This window comes from Bubalus bubalis, chromosome 5, assembly GCF_019923935.1.
Source record: "Bubalus bubalis isolate 160015118507 breed Murrah chromosome 5, NDDB_SH_1, whole genome shotgun sequence".
Taxonomy (NCBI): domain Eukaryota; kingdom Metazoa; phylum Chordata; class Mammalia; order Artiodactyla; family Bovidae; genus Bubalus; species Bubalus bubalis.
In genome coordinates this window covers 50,363,101-50,385,147 of record NC_059161.1, presented here as the reverse complement: position 1 = coordinate 50,385,147, position 22,047 = coordinate 50,363,101, and the positions used below count along the sequence as shown (strand labels likewise).

Below are 22,047 nucleotides of genomic sequence, written 5' to 3'. Positions count from 1 at the left end.
TTTACTATTTTTATGATCACTTTCCTTTTTTCTTTTTTTTAACTTAAAAAAATTTTTAAGTCCTCTATTACTCCTTTAATTTTCATTTTTATAACCTACTATTACTTTTCAAAAAAAAAGACTTTTTAAAAGCAAACTTCATATATATAGTTTTTTAAAAATAACTTCTGTGACTTTTTTTTCTCATCTTCTTTTCTTTAATATTGTATTTTTGAAAATCCAACCTCTACTCTAGAATTTTAATCTTTGCTTTTTGGTATTTGTTATCAGTTTTGTACCTTTAAGAACCCAATCTTCAGTACCTATTTTTATTTGGGAGCAAGATTACTGGCTTGACTGCTCTTGCCCCTTTTGGACTCTCCTTTCTCTCCACTAGGTCACCTCTGTCTCCTCCCTCCTGCTTCTCTTCTCTACCCAACTCTCTGAATCTCTGTGTATTCCAGATGGTGGAGGACACTTAGGGAACTTATTACTGGCTGGATCTGTCGCTCTCCTTTTGATTCCCCCCTTTATCCTCCTGGCCACCTCTGCCTCCTTCCTCCCTCTTCTCTTCTCTGTATAACTCCATGAACATCTCTGAGCGGCCCAGACTGTGGAGTGAACATGAGGAAGTGATTACTGGCTAGCCTGCTCTCTCCTCTTTTGATTCTACCTCATCTCATTTGGGTCACCTCTAACTCCCTCCTCCCTCTTCTCTTCTCCATGTAACTCTGTGAACCTCTCTGGGTGTCCCTCACTGTGGAGAAACTTTTCATCTTTAACCTAGATGTTTTATCAATGGTGCTGTATAGAAGGAGAAATCTTGAGACTATGGTAAAAATAAGACTGAAAACCAGAAGCAGGAGGCTTAAATCCAAATCCTGAGAACATCATAGAACACCTGACTTCAGGGAACATTAAGCGATAGGAGCTCATCAAACACCTCCATACACTGAAACCAAGCACCACACAAGGGCCAACAAGTTCCAGAGCAAGACATACCACGCAAATTCTCCAGCAACACAGGAACACAGCCCTGAGCTTCAATATACAGGCTGCCCAAAGTTACTCCAAATCCATTGACATCTCATAACTTGTTACTAGACACTTCATGCACTCCAGAGAGAAGAAATCCAGCTCCACCCACCAGAACACCGACACAAGTTTCCCTAACCAAGAAACCTTGACAAGCCACTGATACAACCCCCCCCACAGCGAGGAAACTCCATAATAAAGAGAACTCCACAAACTGCCAGAATACAGAAAGGCCACCCCAAACTCAGCAATATAAACAAGATGAAGAGACAGAGGAATACCCAGCAGGTAAAGGAACAGGATAAATGCCCACCAAACCAAACAAAAGAGCAAGAGATAGGGAATCTACCTGATAAAGAATTCCGAGTAATGATAGTGAAAATGATCTAAAATCTTGAAATAAAAATGGAATCACAGATAAATAGCCTGGAGACAAAGATTGAGAAAATGCAAGAAAGGTTTAACAAGGACCTAGAAGAAATAAAAAAGAGTCAATATATGATGAATAATGCAATAAATGAGATCAAAAACACTCTGGAGGCAACAAATAGTAGAATAACAGAGGCAGAAGATAGGATTAGTGACATAGAAGATAGAATGGTAGAAATAAATGAATCAGAGAGGAAAAACGAATTAAAAGAAATGAGGACAATCTCAGAGACCTCCAGGACAATATTAAACACCACAATATTCGAATCATAGGAGTCCCAGAAGAAGAAGACAAAAAGAAAGACCATGAGAAAATACTTGAGATAATAGTTGAAAACTTCCCTAAAATGGGGAAGGAAGTAATCACCCAAGTCCAAGAAACCCAGAGAGTCCCAAACAGGATAAACCCAAGGCAAAACACCCCAAGACACATATTAATCAAATTAACAAAGATCAAACACAAAGAACAAATATTAAAAGCAGCAAGGGAAAAACAACAAATAACACACAAGGGGATTCCCATAAGGATAACAGCTGATCTTTCAATAGAAACTCTTCAGGCCAGGCGGGAATGGCAAGACATACTTAAAATGATGAAAGGAAATAACCTACAGCCCAGATTACTGTAACCAGCAAGGATCTCATTCAAATATGAAGGAGAAATCAAAAGCTTTACAGACAAGCAAAAGCTGAGAGAATTCAACACCACCAAACCAGCTCTCCAACAAATGCTAAAGGATATTCTCTAGACAGGAGACACAAAAACGGTGTATAAACTCGAACCCAAAACAATAAAGTAAATGGCAACGGGATCATACTTATCAATAATTACCTTAAATGTAAATGGGTTGAATGCCCCAACCAAAAGACAAAGACTGGCTGAATGGATACAAAAACAAGACCCCTATATATGTTGTCTACAAGAGACCCACCTCAAAACAAAGGACACGTACAGACTGAAAGTGAAGGGCTGGAAAAAGATATTCCATGCAAATAGAGATCAAAAGAAAGCAGGAGTAGCAATACCTATATCAGATAAAATAGACTTTAAAACAAAGGCTGTGACGAGAGACAAAGAAGGACACTACATAATGATCAAAGGATCAATCCAAGAAGAAGATATAACAATTATAAATATATATGCACCCAACATAGGAGCACTGCAATATGTAAGATAAATGCTAACAAGTATGAAAAGGGAAATTAACAATAACACAGTAATAGTGGGAGACGTTAATACCCCACTCACACCTATGGATAGATCAACTAAACAGAAAATTAACAAAGAAACACAAACTTTAAATGATACAATAGACCAGTTAGACCTAATTGATATCTATAGGACATTTCACCCAAAAACAATGAATTTCACCTTTTTCTCAAGTGCATATGGAACCTACTCCAGGATAGATCACATCCTGGGCTATAAATCTAGCCTTGGGAAATTCAAAAAAATTGAAATCATTTCAAGCATCTTTTCTGACCACAATGCAGTAAGATTAGATCTCAATTACAGGAGAAAAAATATTAAAAATTCCAACATATGGAGGCTGAACAACACACTGAATAACCAACAAATCACAGAAGAAATCAAAAAAGAAATCAAAATATGCATAGAAACGAATGAAAATGAAAACACAACAACCCAAAACCTATGGGACACTGTAAAAGCAGTGCTAAGGGGAAACTTCATAGCAATATAGGCATACCTCAAGAAACAAGAAAAAAGTCAAATAAATAACCTAACTCTATACCTAAAGCAACTAGAAGAGGAAGAAATGAAGAACCTCAGGGTTAGTAGAAGGAAAGAAATCTTAAAAATGAGGGCAGAAATAAATGCAAAAGAAACAAAGGAGACCATAGCAAAAATCAACAAAGCCAAAAGCTGGTTCTTTGAAAGGATAAATAAAATTGACAAACAATTAGCCAGACTAACAAAGGGAGAAAAATCAAATCAATAAAATTAGAAATGAAAATGGAGAGATCACAACAGACAACACACAAATACAAAGGATCATAAGAGACTACTATCAGCAACTATATGCTAATAAAATGGACAACGTGGAAGAAATGGACAAATTCTTAGAAAAGTACAACTTTCCAAAACTGAACCAGGAAGAAATAGAAAATCTTAACAGACCCATCACAAGCATGGAAATTGAAACTGTAATCAGAAATCTTCCAGCAAATAAAAGCCCAGGTCCAGACGGCTTCACAGCTGAATTCTACCAAAAGTTTAGAGAAGAGCAGACACCTATCCTACTCAAACTCTTCCAGAAAATTGCAGAGGAAGGTAAACTTCCAAACTCATTCTATGAGGCCACCATTACCCTAATACCAAAACCTGACAAAGATCCCACAAAAAAAGAAAACTACAGGCCAATATCACTGATGAACATAGATGCAAAAATCCTTAACAAAATTCTAGCAATCAGAATCCAACAACACATTAAAAAGATCATACATCATGACCAAGTGGGCTTTATCCCAGGGATGCAAGGATTCTTCAATATCTGCAAATCAATCAATGTAATACACCACATAAACAAATTGAAAAATAAAAACCATATGATTATCTCAATAGATGCAGAGAAAGCCTTTGACAAAATTCAACATCCATTTATGATAAAAACTCTCCAGAAAGCAGGAATAGAAGGAACATACCTCAACATAATAAAAGCTATATATGACAAACCCACAGCAAACATTATCCTCAATGGTGAAAAATTGAAAGCATTTCTCCTAAAGTCAGGAACAAGACAAGGGTGCCCACTCTCACCACTACTATTCAATACAGTTTTGGAAGTTTTGGCCATAGCAATCAGAGCAGGAAAAGAAATAAAAGGAATCCAAATTGGAAAAGAAGAAGTAAAACTCTCACTGTTTGCAGATGACATGATCCTCTACATAGAAAACCCTAAAGACTCCACCAGAAAATTACTAGAGCTAATCAATGACTATAGTAAAGTTGCAGGATATAAAATCAACACACAGAAATCCCTTGCATTCCTATACACTAATAATGAGAAAACAGAAAGAGAAATTAAGGAAACAATTCCATTCACCATTGCAATGAAAAGAATAAAATACTTAGGAATGTATCTACCTAAAGAAACAAAAGACCTATATATAGAAAACTATAAAACACTGATGAAAGAAATCAAAGAGGACACTAATAGATGGAGAAATATACTGTGTTCATGGATTGGAAGAATCAATATGGTGAAAATGAGTATACTACCCAAAGCAATCTATAGATTCAATGCAATCCCTATCAAGCTACCAATGGTATTTTTCACAGAGCTAGAACAAACAATTTCACAATTTGTATGGAAATACAAAAACCTCAAATAGCCAAAGCAATCTTGAGAAAGAAGAATGGAACTGGAGGAATCACCCTGCCTGACTTCAGGCTCTACTACAAAGCCACAGTCATCAAGACAGTATGGTACTGGCACAAAGACAGAAATATAGATCAATAGAACAAAATAGAAAGGCCAGAGATAAATCCACACACCTATGGACACCTTATCTTTGACAAAGGAGGCAAGAATATACAATAGAGAAAAGACAATCTTTTTAACAGGTGGTACTGGGAAAACTGGTCAACCACTTGTAAAAGAATGAAACTAGAACACTTTCTAACACCATACACAAAAATAAACTCAAAATGGATTAAAGATCTAAACATAAGACCAGAAACTATAAAACTCTTAGAGGAGAACATAGGCAAAACACTCTCCGACATACATCACAGCAGGATCCTCTATGACCCACCTCCCAGAATATTGGGAATAAAAGCAAAACTAAACAAATGGGATCTAATTAAAATTAAAAGCTTCTGCACAACAAAAGAAACTCTAAGCAAGGTGAAAAGACAGCCTTCAGAATGGGAAAAAATAATAGCAAATGAAGCAACTGACGAACAACTAATCTCAAAAATATACAAGCTTAACTCCTGCAGCTCAATTCCTGAAAAATAAACGACCCAATCAAAAAATGGGCCAAGAACTAAATAGACATTTCTCCAAAGAAGACATACAGATGGCTGACAAACACATGAAAAGATGCTCAACATCACTCATTATCAGAGAAATGCAAATCAAAACCACTATGAGGTACCATTTCACGCCAGTCAGAATGGCTGCGATCCAAAAGTCTACAAGCAATAAATGCTGGAGAGGATGTGGAGAAAAGGGAACCCTCTTACACTGTTGGTGGGAATGCAAACTATTACAGCCACTATGGAGAACAGTGTGGAGATTCCTTCAAAAACTGGAAATAGAACTGCCATATGACCCAACAATCCCACTGCTGGGCATACACACTGAGGAAACCAGAATTGGAAGAGATACGTGTACCCCAATGTTCATCGCAGCACTGTTTATAATAGCCAGGACATGGAAGCAACCTAGATGTCCATCAGCAGATGAATGGATAAGAAAGCTGGGGTACATACACACAATGGAGTATTACTCAGCCATTAAAAAGAATACATTTGAATCAGTTCTAATGAGGTGGATGAAACTGGAGCCGATTATACAGAATGAAGTAAGCCAGAAAGAAAAACACCAATACAGTGTACTAACGCACATATATGGAATTTAGAAAGATGGTAACAATAACCCTGTATGCGAGACAGCAAAAGAGACACAGATGTATAGAACAGTCTTTTGGACTTTGTGGGAGAGGGAGAGGGTGGGATGATTTGGGAGAATGGAATTAAAACATGTATAATATCATATAAGAAACGAATCGCCAGTCCATGTTCGATGCCGGATACAGGAAGCTTGGGGCTGGTGCACAGGGATGACCCTGAGGGATGGTATGGGGAGGGAGGTGGGAAGGGGATTCAGGATGGGGAACACGTGTACACCTGTGGCAGATGCATGGTGATGTATGGCAAAACCAATACAGTATTGTAAAGTAAAAAAAAAAAAAATAATAATAAATTAAAAAAAATGTACAGAGCTGCAGTTATGTAGGATGAATAAATCTAGAAGTCTGATATACAGGCATGATGATTCTACATAATAATACTGCGTTGAACACTGAAAATACACCAAGAGAGTAGCTTTTAGTTGTACTCATCACACAGTAATAAATGATAACTATGAGATGAGACATGTTAACTGGTTTGACTGCATTATGTGTATCAAATCATCATGTTGTACACCCCAAATATGTACAATTTAAATAAATGAAATGTAAAATGCTGCCGTGAACAAGGCTGTTCAATCATTTAAGAAAACTGAAGGTAAGGGTACCTGTGTAATAAAAGTATCTTCTAGCTGCTCCACACCCCACATGCTGTATTTTTTAACCCCTGTGACTATCTTGCATAAACTGTGGATTGCATAAACAGAAGCATATCAGAGTTTGCAAGAAAATAACTGAATGGCCTTGCAAAGAAGAATTATGCAACATTCCACACTAAAGAGCAGGTTTCTGTTTTCAGTGTTGTTAAGCTTTTAGGGAAATAATTTTGGGGCTTCCCTGGTAGCTCAGATGGTAAAAAAAAAAATAACATCTGCTTGCAATGCAGGAGACCCTGTTCGATCCCTGGGTTGGGAAGATCTCCTGGAGAAGGGAATGGCAACCCACTCCAGTGTTCTTGTGTAGAGAATTCTGTGGACAGACCATGGGGTCACAAAGGGTCGGACACGACTGAGTGACTAACACAACGCGCGGTGGCCAACGGTGAAGCACCGCCTGCAATGCAGGAGGTACAAGCTTGACCCCTGGGTGGAGAAGAAGCCGGAGAAGGGAGTGGAAACCCACTCCAGGATTCTTGCCTGGGAAATCCCATGGACAGAGGAGGCTGGCAGGCTGCAGTCCATGCGGTCGCAAGAGTTGGACACAATTAGTGACTAAACCCCCACCACCAAAGAAACATAAATTGTTATCATACATGTAATTAAATGACAAGGATATACTTTACACATAAAATTCAACAGGAAACAATAGTTGGCCAAATTCTAGCTACATCAATTTTTAAACTACTTAAAATACATCCTGATTAATTTCACATTGCTAGGATAAAAAACTCGCATTGAGAAAACTATTCCCAAAAAGTTGGAAGAAGAAGGACAGGGGACATAAGGGCAGCCCTTCCTGTTTCCAGTACTTATTAGCTATTCCTATGGCACATCAGTCAATCCTTCACTCCCTAGCCTCCCAAGCGATCTCTAAACTGGGTGTTCTACCATCTTATAAAATTATTGTGAGAATTAAATGAGACAGTGAATGTAAAAGGCAGGTATCCTCCCAAAGAGCATCTTAAAATAATATCCTGAGGCTTTACTGTCACTTGAATTAAAAAGGTCACAGGACTTGTAAAGCACTTCTGAGACAGCACTGTTTTTTTAATTTGAAGAAAACATTAGAGGGAAGTGTAAATAAAACTAATAAAGCTCATATTTCTATTGTCACATTGAATAACAGGAATTATAAAAAACTATGTTGAAATATCAAATTGCTTATTTATTACTCACCAATACTGTAAGTTTGAACATGCTTGAACTTATTTTTAGTAAAGACAATAAGGAAAATAAATATTTGCGTAACCATGAGTACTCAGAATGACTAGCATGTTGTGAATTGATACGTTCATAATGTACTAAAACATTTTAAAGTAGTCATAACAAAGCATTTATGTCATAACATGGAAGTTCCAGTATTTTTCCATGTGAATTTCAAATTAATTATTTTTCATGTCACATTGGTCTTACAAAGTTTTGCTTGAAAAAATTAAGAATATGTCATCAATTAATAGGAAAATTCATTCTAATTAAAAGTTTTGTTTTAATGGTAAAGACATATTTTAATGGTAAAGATATATTTATCATTAATGAGAAAAGCCAAATCAGAACATATACTGGTACATATAATTTCACCTTCACTACAAACTGTCATTCAACATAAATGAAGCTTTCTTGTGTCAGGTATGAACCTATACATACAGACAGGAACAAAAAATTCGATTTGTCTTCATCTGTGGGCTACGGTTAAAACTTGCCATTAACCAATTTGGTGTTCTTTTTATAAGTATATGTAGGTGGTGACAGTCAAATCATAGGCCTTCATTTCACTTAATATCTGTCAACTTCGTCAAGCTCTAAAATAGACATCACAGTTTACATGTACCTATTGAGGTTTTACTCTTTAAAAAAAAAATTACTTGTAACTGCCTTGGGCCAGAGATTAGAGGAGTAGTCTTACCTGACAGATTTTACTCAATTTATCATACGATAAAATTCATAACTGAATTCTGTGTCAGTTTTGACACATAGTTTTATTCAACTCAGAATCTCTCGTGGTGGTCAAGAGACATACGTGGGGATGACAGTGTTGGTACCCTTGCCCCTAACTCACTGGGAATGCACTCTAACACCAAATTGCTGGCAGTATTCTCCTTTAACAGTCTAGCATTGATCTACCATTTGTTAATACATTGAAGAGCTATTAACTGTTTCTCTGCGTGACAGGGAGAATGATGTAACTAGATAACTTAAAGGTTAAAAATCTCATAGCTAGTACTTGAGGTAGTAATTAATCAAGATAATGAAAAACTATCACAGGCAAAATGGGGTTGAAAAGATGCTACAATGAGACATCCAGCTCTAGGTAAAGACAGAAGCAATGACTATACTCAGGATAAAAGAGTGAAAGTAATGATGTAAACTAAGCTGATGGGGATGTTTGGGGATGGAAGAAGGGTTATTGAAAGGCTTAATGTATTTCACCCTTACGTTCATAGCACAACTATCCACAATAGCCAAGAAATGGAAGCAACCTAAATGTCCACTGGCAGATGAAGGAATAAGGAAGATGTAGGACATACATTCAGTGGAATATTCCTCAGCCATAAAAAAATGAAATAATGCCGTTTGCAGCAACATGGATACAACTAGAGAATATCATACTAGGTAAGTCAGAAAGATAAATATCATATAATATCACTCATATGTGGAATCAAAAGTATGACACAAATGAACCTATCCAGGAAACAGAAATAGACTCATAGGCACAGAGAACTGATCTGTGGGGGTTAATGGGGAGAGAGTTGGGAGAGGGATGGAGTGGGAGGCTGGGGTTAGCAAATGTAAGCTACTATATATATATATATATATATATATATATGAATGATAAACAGCAAAGTCCTACTGCATAGGATGGGGAACTATATTTCAGTATCCTATGATAAACCATAATGGAAAAGAATATTAAAAAAAAAAAACAATGTCTATTTATATAACTGAATCATTTTGCTGCACAGCAGAAATTAACACAAAATTATAAAACTATACTTCAAATTAAAACAATAAAAGTTCAATCATTTCAAATACTGTCTACTACTTCAGAGTATAAGGATGCTTTCTTATATGCAGGTTGGTGTGATCTGGTTTTTGTTCATGCTGGTCCTTCTGCCTGGTCAGTCAGCTTTTAAAGAGTAAAGGTATGTTTCATCACTGTGACATCAACAGTAAGCATAGTGCCTGACAAACAGCACGTACTTAAAACACTTCTTGGGGAAAATGTTGGTTAAACGTTATATACCACAGAGTAGACTACAAGCCCATATTCACTATGCCACTAAATCCTCACAACATTATAGATGAAGCAACTGAAATTAATCAGAGATTAAATGAGAGCCTTGGCTTGGTCAAGTGCCTGCCTGTGAATTCAAAAATCAACTGCTTTCTAGTTCTGCAACTCTAGGCAAAGTCAATCTCTTTAATCCTTTATTTTTCTATCTGTTAAACTGGAATATACCCTATATGGACTCTCCTAAGAAACTTCATTTAGATGAGAGGTAAAGAAACAGTCATGTCTGACTCTTTGTGATCTCATGGACTATACAGTCCATGGAATTCTCCAGGCCAGAATACTGGAGTGGGTAGCCTTTCCCTTCTCCAGCGGATCTTCCCAACCCAGGGATCGAACCCAGGTCTCCCTCATTGCAGGCGGCTTCTTTACTAGCTGAGCCACAAGGGAAATCCAAGAATATTGGAGTGGGTAGCCTATCCCTTCTCCAGTGGATCTTCTGACCCAGGAATTGAAACGGGGTCTCCTACATTGAAGGCAGAATCTTTACCAACTGAGGTATCAGGGAAGCCTGCCCATCAGAACAAGACCCAGTTTCCCCCTCAGTCAGTCTCTCCCAACAGGAAGCTTCCATAAGCCTCTTATCCTTCTCCATCAGAAGGCAGACAGAAAACCACAATCACAGAAAACTAACCAATCTGATCACATGGACCACAACCTTGTCTAACTCAATGAAACTATGAGCGACGCCATGTAGGGCCACCCAAGATGGACAGGTCATGGTGGAAGAGTTCTGATAAAACATGGTCCACTGGAGAAGGGAATGGCAGACCACTTCAGTATTCCTGCCTTGAGAACCCCATGAACAGTATGAAAAGGCAAAAATATAGGACATTGAGAGATGAACACCTCGGGTTGGTAGGTGCCCAATATGCTACTGGAGATGAGTGGAGAACGAACTCCGAAAAGAATGAAGAGACAGAGACAAAGCAAAAACAACACCCAGTTGTGGATGTGACTGGGGATGGAAGTAAAGTCCGATGTTGTAAAGAGCAATATTGCATAGGAATCTGGAATGTTAGGTCCATGAAGGCAAATTGGAAGTGGTCAAACAGGAGATAGCAAGAGTGAACACAGACATTTTAGGAATCAGCAAACTAAGATGGACTGGAATGGGTGAATTTAACTCAGATGACCATGATATCTACTACTATGTGCAAGAATCCCTTAGAAGAAATGGAGTAGCCATCATAGTCATCAAAAGGGTCTGAAATGCAGCACTTGGATGCAATCTCAAAAATGACAGAATGATCTGTTTCCAAGGCAAACCATTCAATATCACAGTAATCCAAGCCTATGCCCCGACCAATAATGCTGAAGCTGAATGGTTCTATGAAGACCTACAAGACCTTCTAGAACTAACACCCAAAAAAAGATGTCCTTTTCATTATAGGGGACTGGAATGCAAAAGTAGGAAGTCAAGAGATACTTGGAGTAACGGGCAAATTTGGCCTTGGAGTACAGAATGAAGCAGGGCAAAGGTTAACAGAGTTTTGCCAAGAGAATGCACTGGTCATAGCAAACACTTGGAAGGACTAATGCTGAAGCTGAAACTCCAATACTTTGGCCACCTGATGCAAAGAATTGACTCCTCTGAAAAGACCCTGATGCTGGGAAAGATTGAAGGCAGGAGGAGAAGGGGACGACAAAGGATGAGATGGTTGGATGGCATCACTGACTCAATGGACATGAGTTTGAGTAAACTCTGGGAGTAGGTAATGGACAGGGAGGCCTGGCGTGCTGTAGTCCATGGGGTTGCAGAGAGTTGGACACGACTGAGTGACTGAACTGAACTGAAATTAACACTGCTATTTATTCACAATTCCATGATCTATCTACTTTCAACTAAGAACATTGAGTTTTCGAAGAAAGATATTAGGAAACAAAACTACATTCACTGCTTAAAAAAAAAAAAAAACTTTCCCCTGGAGAAAGAAATGGCAACCCACTCCAGTATTCTTGCCTGGAAAATTCCACGGACAGAGGAGCCTGGTGGGCTACAGTCCATGAGGTAGCAAAGAGTTGAACATGACTGAATGTCTAAATTACAACAAGAGGCAGGATGAAGATTTCCAAGGTGTTCAAAAAATGGTTTGAGAGGACAGGGAATGGTGATTGGCTTGATGTATTTAAGAGAATACTTGATGAGGCTTGAACTTTGAACTTCCAGTTTGTGTTAAAGGGAGTCCTCAGGCTTTTTTAATCAGCTTGCTCTGGCTAAATGGGAAGAAACTGTCCAGAAGACTAAAAGATGTCATTGGGGATTCCCAGGTGGTGCTGGTGGTAAAGAACTCCAGGAACCTGCCAACGCAGGAGATGGTAGGATAAATGGGTTCAATCCCTGGGTTGGGAAAATCCCCTGGAGGAGGGCATGGCAACCCATTGTAGTATTCTTGCCTGGAGAATCCCATGGACAGAGGAGCCTGGTAGGTTTTCTATGGTCCACAGGGTCACAAAGAGTCAGATAAGACTGAAGCGACTTAGCACATAGGTATTTTTATCCTAGATTAATAAAAAGCAAAAAAGCCAAAACTTTCCTTGACCCAATTGTTGACAGTCCTTCTCCACTACACTGAGGCTAGATCAAATAAAGAATCTGAGATTCAGAGACAATTAATGAAACAAACCAAACTCTACCACTTCCTTCAGGGTGAACCAACACCCTTTTCTCTGATCGTGTTTCATCTGGCTAAGGCTGGTAGGCAGGAATTGTTCTGAAGAAGCATGGCTGCAACATACTCAGAGAGAAAGTGTGTGTGAAATGGTCCTGTGGCAAAGCACGTTAAGTTGGACATGAAACAGAGCTTTTCTTTAAACATACTTCAAAATTAGAAAATGTCAAATACCACAGTTTAACAATCAGGCTCAGTTTGAAGTCAGACTGGCTGGGATCAAATCCTGAGAGTGTCACCTGTCAGCAGTACAATCCTGGGCAAGTTACTTCTCTCTGTGCTTTCAGATTTCTCCTCTAGAGATTGAGGCTAATCGTGGTACTTAATAAGAAGATTAAATGAGATATTTCATACAAAGCAGGAATCATGGTGGCATTCATACACCAACTGCTCAGAAAATGTTCAAGAACTTTTGTTTTTAAAACTCAGAGAGCTGCAATCAAATTAAATTAAATATGTCCATGACAGTGAATTTGGAACTCTATGAATTGTTATTTGGTGATTTTTTTATATGTAACATAAAACTTAACATTTTAACCCTTTTGAACTGTACGATACAGTGACATTACATTCACAATGTTGTACAACCATCACCACTTACCATTTGCAGAACTTTTCATCACTCAAACAAAAACTCTGTACCCATTAAACACTAACTCCTCATTCCCCTCCTGCTTTACATCTGGAATCCTCTGTGGATGAAAACTGTTGCCTGCCATATCAGTAAACAAAGAATGTTGCGGCCATCACGTCATTAGCCCCTGCAGCTGCCCGGCTGCTAAGCCCTGAGAGAAATCAGGATGGACACAATCAAGCTGCCAGCCACTGTTATTAGCTACCGCAGCCTCTCCCCAATGGTGCATCCTGAGGGGATTTGGGATTGAAAAAAGCAAGATACAGGCCCTAGATAAGTAGTCTCAGTGAACTCCGGGAGTTGGTGATGGACAGGGAGGCCTGGCGTGCTGCGATTCATGGCGTGGCAAAGAGTCGGACACGACTGAGCGACTGATTTGATCTGATCTGATCAAAGGAATGATTTCAGTGAGCCCAGACTTTCACATCTTCCTATACATAGAAAATCAATAAATTCATTGAGTGTTTTCTTTATTTAACGTTCTCTAGTTTCCTTTAATGGTAATTTTTCATCTGGTTTTTGTTGCAAAAATTGCTCGTTTCCCAGTTCTTACCTTACCTCTTGGGAACAGTCTCTCTGGAAAAAGGTTGACTCCTGGGTTTAAATCCTCAGAAAGTCTGTCAAATTAAACAATCTCTCTTCTAGGCTGTACTTTTTCTCCAAGTCAACGGCTCTACTCTACTTTCTGTCTCCATGAATTTGCCTAGACTAAGTGCCTCATGTAAGCAGAGCAACACAATGTTTGTCTTTTTGCCTCTGGCTTGTGTCACTCAGCACAATGTCTTCAAGATTCATCCATGTTGCAGCATGTATCAGATTATTACTCCTTTTAAGGCTGAACAATGTTTCCACATATATATATATATTTTTTTTCTTTATGTATTTTATCAATGGACATCTGGGGTGTTAACACCTTTTGGTTACTTTGAATAATGCTGCCCTGAACACTGGTGTACAGGTATCTGAGGCATTACTTTCAATTACTCTGGGTACATATCTAGAAGTAGAATTGGTGGATTTAATTTAACTTTTCAAGGGACTACCAAACTGTCTTCCTGGAGCTCTATAGAATTTAAACTCCTCAACCAACGTATCTTTATGAGCCTGCAATAGTTATGCGCTTCCCCCTCCCCCCATCTCTAAGACAAAAATAATATTACATCCCAAAGATTGAGGTGATGTTTCTTAATCAACAGTATGTACACCTCAAAGTTTCTATCATACAAAAATATTATACAGTAGTATTCTTCAGAGCATTTAAATCCATGCCTCTGGACATAGTTCACGATTCTTTTTTCTGCTTGCTGAAATTTGCTGTTGAATCCTCTTAAGTGAAATTTTCATTTCAATCACTGTATTCTTAAGTTCCAGAATTTTGGCTTCACTTCTATTAATAATTACTAGACTAGATTTTATATACAACAGATGTGAAAAAGTACTTCAAGAAATGAACTTCATGAAACTCCAAGGGAATTTAATAAATGCATGCCCATGAGAGGTCCCACAGGCTGTCAGAGAAAAAAAAATTCCACCTGTCATATCAGTAAACACAGGATGTTGCAGCCATCAAGCCATCACATTACAGCTGCCCAGAGGGTGAACCCTGAGGGAACTCAGGATAGAAACTGGATGCCCACTATCTAGTAGCCAGCCACTGCAGCCACCCCAGTGAGCTACCCCGAGAGTCAGGACAAGAAAGCACAGGAGGATGGTCCCAGGGAGCCGAGGTGCACGTCAAAGAGATGATTTCAGCAAGTCATTGACTTTCCCATTTGTAGAAAAGCACTCAATTCCTTGAGATGTCTTTTTTTCTTTAAATAACAGTGATCTTGTAATATTCCCACTACCTGGCCTTTGTTGCGAAAACTCTATCTTGGCTCCTCCCTTACCCATTTGGAGCAGTTCTGTAGAGCTGTATGAGAGGCTGCATGCTGGGCTTAAGTTCTCAGTTTTGTCTGTCAAAGAAAGTATGATTCTCAACCTTTAGGCTGTGATTCTTTTTAGCTGACAAAGATAATTATCCTATCAGACAACAATTCAATCTTGAAAACTGTGCTACTACTCGTAGTGTCTCCTAAGTGCTTGGGGTCATTCGATTATATCTTTAATTTAATCCTTAGCTATTAATTTATAAGGACCCAGGTTGAGAGGCGGAGAAGGCGATGGCACCCCACTCCAGTACTTTTGCCTGGAAAATCCCATGGACAGAGAAGCCTGGTAGGCTGCAGTCCATGGGGTCGCTAAGAGTCAGACACGACTGAGCGACTTCACTTTCACTTTCCACTTTCATGCACTGGAGAAGGAAATGACAACCCACTCCAGTGTTCTTGCCTGGAGAATCCCAGGGACGGGGGAGCCTGGTGGGCTGCTGTCTATGGGGTGGAACAGAGTCGGACACGACTGAAGCGACTTAGCAGCAGTAGCAGCAGGTTGAGAGGATTCAGGTCGCTTACCTTAGGTCACAGGGCAGCTTGACTGTGGCCTGAGAGCTTAACCACAGTGCTGTGCTGCTCCTCTAAAGGCAGAGGCTGCCACCTGAGTGCATAGGAGGAGAATGCGTTGCCCCGAGCAGCCAGTAATTACGCTATAATTACATAAGATAACCCTCTGACCCCAGGTCAGGTCAGAAAGGAGCTGACTCATTTTTCAACCTTGTCTCTCATAATACTAGTATGTAGTGTTAAGGAAAAGGAAGGAATATTTCCTTTTAACTGCTTAAATGTGTTTAGCCAACATCTGAAGATATTTAAATGTTGAGCACTCTTCTATTTTCATAGCACTAACTTGAACCTTTTTGAAAGAGGAAATTTTGGAAGGAACAAAGCACAGCAAATTTAGCATAGAAACTGCATACTCATATATTGAAATTTATTTCTGGTTCATCTCCCAAATTCATGGCCAAGATAGGCATCAGCATACACAGGCGATTTGAGGAATTTTAGTTATGCAATGGTTCTAAGAATCATAACATGAAATCACAGCAATGAAGATTTTTTTTTAATGTCACTATAAGGAAGGAAAGACATAACAATAGCCACAACTTTATTTTATGACAGAGGAGCCTTGGTGGGCTACAGTTCTTAGGGTGGCAAAGATTCAGCCACAACTGAACGACTGGAGCCATGAAAATTACTATTAATACTTCATGACTTTTGGGGGATGGGACTCAAACAAGGCTGAAAGACCACTCCTTTCACTACCTAAATCACCTATGTTTTAAGTGTTTCAGTAGGAATGTGCCATCATAGCAGACTCTGACATAAACATATTCAAAAGAATATCCTTATTTTCTTCTCAGATGCTACAAAGGACACTTATCTGGAGAGGAAAGAACAGCACTTCTTTCAGCTTGCTTGCTTTGCTGAGCTCCTAAAGAAGCAGAACTTCAGAAAATTTAATGAGCCACAATGAAGCCACAGTCTGGTTCTATAAGCTTACCTTATTATTTAAGCATCTCGGCATCCAGCCAGACTGTCTTAAACTCAGAAACCATTATTTACTTTCTCCTTTCATATTAAAGGCTCACTTAGGGCACACAACTCTGAGTAACCTAAACTCAACACTTAGATTTTATATATAACAGATCTGAAAAAGTACTTCAAGAAATGAACTTCATGAAACTCCAAGGGAATTTAACAAATGAATGCCCATGAGAGCTCCTATAGGCTGTTTCAGGGCAGAGTAAATGGAATGACTGTTAATAGGTACGGGGTTTCTTTTTGTGATAATGAAAATAAACTAAACTGTCTAAAACGGACCATGGTAATGACTGAATGGCTTTCTGAATATACTAAAAATCACTGAATTGTATACTTTATTATATGAGTGAATTATATGGTATGTGAATTATATCTCAATCAAGCTGTTAAAAATTTATTGGTTTTAACTATAATTCAATACAAAATATATTGATTTTTACTTGTTTTTAGGATATTTACCTAAAGCTTCACCAGATTTAGCCACACGGAAAATTTGATGGAATGCAGTTTGAAACCCTGTTTGGTTGAATATATCAAGGGGATTCCATTCTCTTAAGGAAAAAAAATTCTCGTAATATAATGACAACTGGATTTTCCTGGGGACAAGTTCCAGGTTTTAGCATGTTTACAGAAATGTGGCCTCCAGAAAACCAGTAAATAATGATGTCTCCTAATACTATTACTCCAATTTTTTCCCCCCTAGTACTAGCTACTGGATACATGAAAAATTAGTACAAATTAAGCATAATGTGTGCATGTGTGCTAAATCACTTCCTTCATGTCTGTTGAGTCCCTGTGGGCTGTAGCCTGCTAGGTTCCTCTGTCCATGGGATTCTAAAGGCGAGAATACTGGAGTGGGCTGCTATGCCCTCCTCCAGGGGATCCTCCCGACCCAGGCACTGAACCCACGTCTCTCAGGTCTCCTGCACTGGCAGGCGGGTTCTTTACCACTAGCACCACCTGTAAGCATGATAGTAAATAAATTCACCTTAATGTCTGTTTCCAAAAAACAACTGTTTGAGAGTGCACCCAGCTATAAAAAACTTACTTCTGGTTTGGGATTGAACATCATGTTCTATATGTCTTTCAAATCACATTTGAGAAGCTATTCTATTATTAGAAAAGTACTTATCTGCAAAACTGTGAGACTTTATTTATGTAGAATCTTGGAATTAAATAGTGAAGAGAGTAAATAGGCTCATGTCTAGAACTCTAACTATAAACTCTTCGCCTTTTTAATCCTAACATGCAGAATGGATTGGCAAAACATAAGATGGAAGAAATGTTTGCAGAGGGCTTTTGCAGTACTCCAGTTAAAGATGATGTTTAAAAACAAATATGTACCAATGTATTGCTTACACATGAAAAACTCAACAGATACACTAGAGAGGAATTACCAAATTTTAATTGAGTTTAGACTGTACCATCTCGATTCAGAAATCTGAGAAATTCACAGCTCAAAAAGGAATTTTATAGATATATGGAGATGAACATCATCATTACACAGATGTGGAAACTAAAATACAGAATGGTTAAGACTCACCAAGTGACCAAGAACCAGGAGTAATTAGATTTGAACTTAGGTTTTACAACTCATAATTCAGTTTTCTTACACTCTTAAACTCATTTTATTAAAGGTATATAAAATAATTTTAAAAATGATCTGTATAAAAAGTGTCCCTAAGTTTTATAAATCATATATTTCAAATGCATTAGGAATACTAATTCTATACATATCTGCTCACTGGATAATAAGTACTAAATAACCTGAAATTATATAATCACCCCTAAGGTAACTGGAATAAGATCATGGAAGAAATAAAAGGAGCCATCAATCTTAAAGCTATCACTGGTTGTTACACATATGCAACTAGGTCTCAGTTCTTAAAAGCATCACAAAGTCACATCAGAAAGGAACAAATAACTTTTGACTTATGTTTACAGAGTGAATCAATTTACATACAAATAGCGCTGTATATGTCATCGGTTTACACTTAGGTCTTTTAAGAAAATGCTTTCAAATCTCTCATCAAAATTTTTTTTGCTTTACGTTTACTAAGAAAAAGCAAAGAAAAAAGGATCCATTAACTGGAAAGCCAAATGATGAGTTACAGTAAAAAGTTGTCAAATTGCCCTACTAAATAAACAAGAATTTGTAGAAACTGAAAAGTTTCATATTTTACTCCAAATAAACAAATACAAATAAAAAACAGGATATGGATAGACTGACCATATTTCTCAACCAGCCAAAGAAGTAGAAGAGAGCAGATGAGACAGTCCATTTTGTTCTCCAGAGCCTCACACAGGCCGTAGGTGTAGGTAAAGTAGTGCTACACTAAGGTGTCCCAGACTAAGGTGTCCAGAACTCTCTAGACCCACGTGGTTCTGATCAAAAAATAACCAGAGGCTGCCTTTTCACAAGGGTGCCTTATGATTCAGGCAAAAAAAAGTCCATAGCTCCAAATTTTAACTGCTAAATTATATGCCAGATGAAAAATACTCTGTAACCAAAGTAATATAAAGCTAGATGTCTTACTCAATATTGTTATATGATGTATATTAACATACATTAATGAAGTAAGATGTAAAGATCCAAAAAAGCTGTGTAAGACTGGACTAGCCCATAAACTCACTGGTTAGAAATCAAAGCCAAAGTGACAATGGAAGGAAATTTTTAATGCTGATATTGGTAGAAAATGGTCTAATAGATATAGGAAAAGGCTATATATATATACATACATACATTAAAAGCATCTAGTGAGAAGACATGTACAAAAAATGCCACCTTCAACACATTTATTATAGAATACTGGGAATAGCCAAAAAGTGGTTAAATACTTCATGGTACACCTATACAATGAACACTATAGAGACACATGTCACATACATGGCATACCACACAGCTGTGGTTTGTACATGCGATCACAGAACTAGCTCTGGAACATAGTAAGAGAAGAAAAGCAAGAAGCAGGACAATACACACAGTATGGGATGCGAAGACTGTTTATTCTTAGTTAAAAATAATAATTAAAATAAAATACCTTGTGGTATCTTCTTTACAGTGCCTCTTTTGCTTCTTGAACTTCTGCTTCCAGGTATCTTGTGGTCCTTTCTCAAGAAGGCCTGCCCGTCTTTGGGGCTTTCACAAGAAATGTTTTCCGAGTTCTCGCTTGCAGCCACCTCACAGCCTGGTGTGCAGCTTTCATTATTGTTCAGACTGTCCTGCTCCAACACTTCAGGTTTGCCCATCGCACTGCCACTGCTGGTCAGAAGCTCAAGCCCGTCCCCATCAAGCTGATTTTCATTTTCATCTGATGCAGAAGGCAAGCATGTTACTTTACTTTCCACGCCGTCACCAGGATGACATCCATCTTGTGGTTCTATCTGCAGATTATATGCAGGAGTTTCGCTGTCATCCATTAGAGCATCTTTTGTTGAACCGTTTAAGTTTCATTAAAGTCCTTCAATGTCTACAATGACAAAAAGAAAAATCTAGTTCATTTTTGAACTCTGGATTTTCAGTGATCTTTGATTTTCCTCTTCTCCTGGATTGTTTTACTGTAAATATGGAAGAGACAGAAATGACAAAGGCTCACTCCTACTATATCTATTTTTCTCACAACCCTACCCCACCTCACCTGAATACAATGCTTGAATACAATGGCTCTAAATCCTGGGTGCATGTTTATTACCTGTGGAGCTTGTCAAATTTCTATTGTAGACCTATGAAATCAAAATTTCTGAGGACTAAGCCTAAATATTGATGTATTTTTTGAAGTTCTCAAGATATTCTAATGGTGCAACATGCTGGAACCACCTCCTTGATGAAAGAAATTATTGGTTAAATAAGGTTGTCTGCTAAAACCAATCATTCATCTTATCCCTGGACACTTAATAAACAAGTGAAAGTTAAGTTTAAGTCCTTGTGTAAGTCCTTATATGGCCAAGCAGCAGCAATATTTACAAATGAAAACATTTAAGAACAGTTTTAAAATAAAATTTTTAAAAAGTATATGAGGGAAAATTCAGGTAGCATATATTCTCATTACATACTTTACTTTCTAAAAATAAGCGCTGAAAAGTACTTAAGAATTGTCAGCAAATTTCTTTTATTCAGTTTAAAAAAAGAGAGAACCATGATTAACTCTAGGCTACTTAGTTTAGACTTGGAAAAAATGTAAATCTACTCCAAGAATCCTTGTAACATTTTAAAGACATACAAAACAGACTTTAAGCCCTGTATCAGTCATGTTTTTTTCCCTTCTTCTCATCCAAAAGTATATCATATTTTAAGAAAAATGATGCCAGCCAGATTTAGGTATTTTATGCTTGCCAAGTTTTGCTTTGGGTTTGAATCAAATATAATTCAGCAATTTTGAGAAAAACACTGTGGTAAGAGTTTTGTAAATTCTTCAAATTAATAAACAGAAATGCTATTTGCTCTTTAGAAACAGTAAATATACACAGTAAATAAATATCATATTTAATTTTTTTTAAAAAACAGAAAAACAAAGTATAAAACAAAACATGAGCTTTACATTGACTGTATCACATGCTTTCAATTATCTCACAACTGGAATATTTTATCTGATTCAGAATAAATGTACTGCTTATCAAATATAAAAAATATCTAAATCTGGCTGGTATCATTTTCCTTAATATATACTATATTTCTTCATTAACAGATACATAAGGTAAAATGATTTAACTTGACTAAGAATAACTTAGTTTAGACCTAAAATGAATTCAAACTAGAGTATAATTTTTAATTGAAAAGTGGTTAATAAAGTATTTTCAGATCTCTATCATGAGAAAATCCAAATTCTAACAAGAGCTTAGAAGTGCATGTGGCTAATATAGTGTCCCAAGATGGATGAAGAGATAAGCAAAATGCAATATATTTATACAATAAATTGTTATTCAACCATAAAAAGGAATAAAGTTCTGATACATGCCACATCATGGATGAACCTTAAAAATAGTAAGCCTGACACAAAAGGATAAATACTATATGATTTCACTTATATGTAATACTCGTAATAGGCAAATGCATAGAGATAGAAACTAGATTACAGGGTCTGAAGGCAAGGGAGGAAGTTACAGCTTAATGGTTACAGAGACTTTGCTTAGAATGACGGACAAGATCTGGAAAGAGATCGTGGGGACAGTTACACAACAGTGCCACTGAGCCGCATGCTTGAAAATGGTTAAA

At 37.6% G+C, this 22,047-nt stretch overlaps 1 protein-coding gene across 2 annotated transcripts in view; it reads right to left on the bottom strand.

Annotated features, from left to right (window-relative positions):
- CNST (consortin, connexin sorting protein) overlaps positions 1-22,047 on the bottom strand; it is a 97,802-nt gene that overhangs the window by 45,941 nt on the left and 29,814 nt on the right. Inside the window, exon 2 of one of the 2 annotated variants that reach the window (XM_006062416.3) lies at positions 19,877-20,305. In XM_006062416.3, coding sequence (XP_006062478.3) covers positions 19,877-20,255 — 379 coding nt within the window. In that variant the 5' untranslated portion in view covers positions 20,256-20,305. The other variant, XM_044943081.1, reaches the window with a different exon arrangement.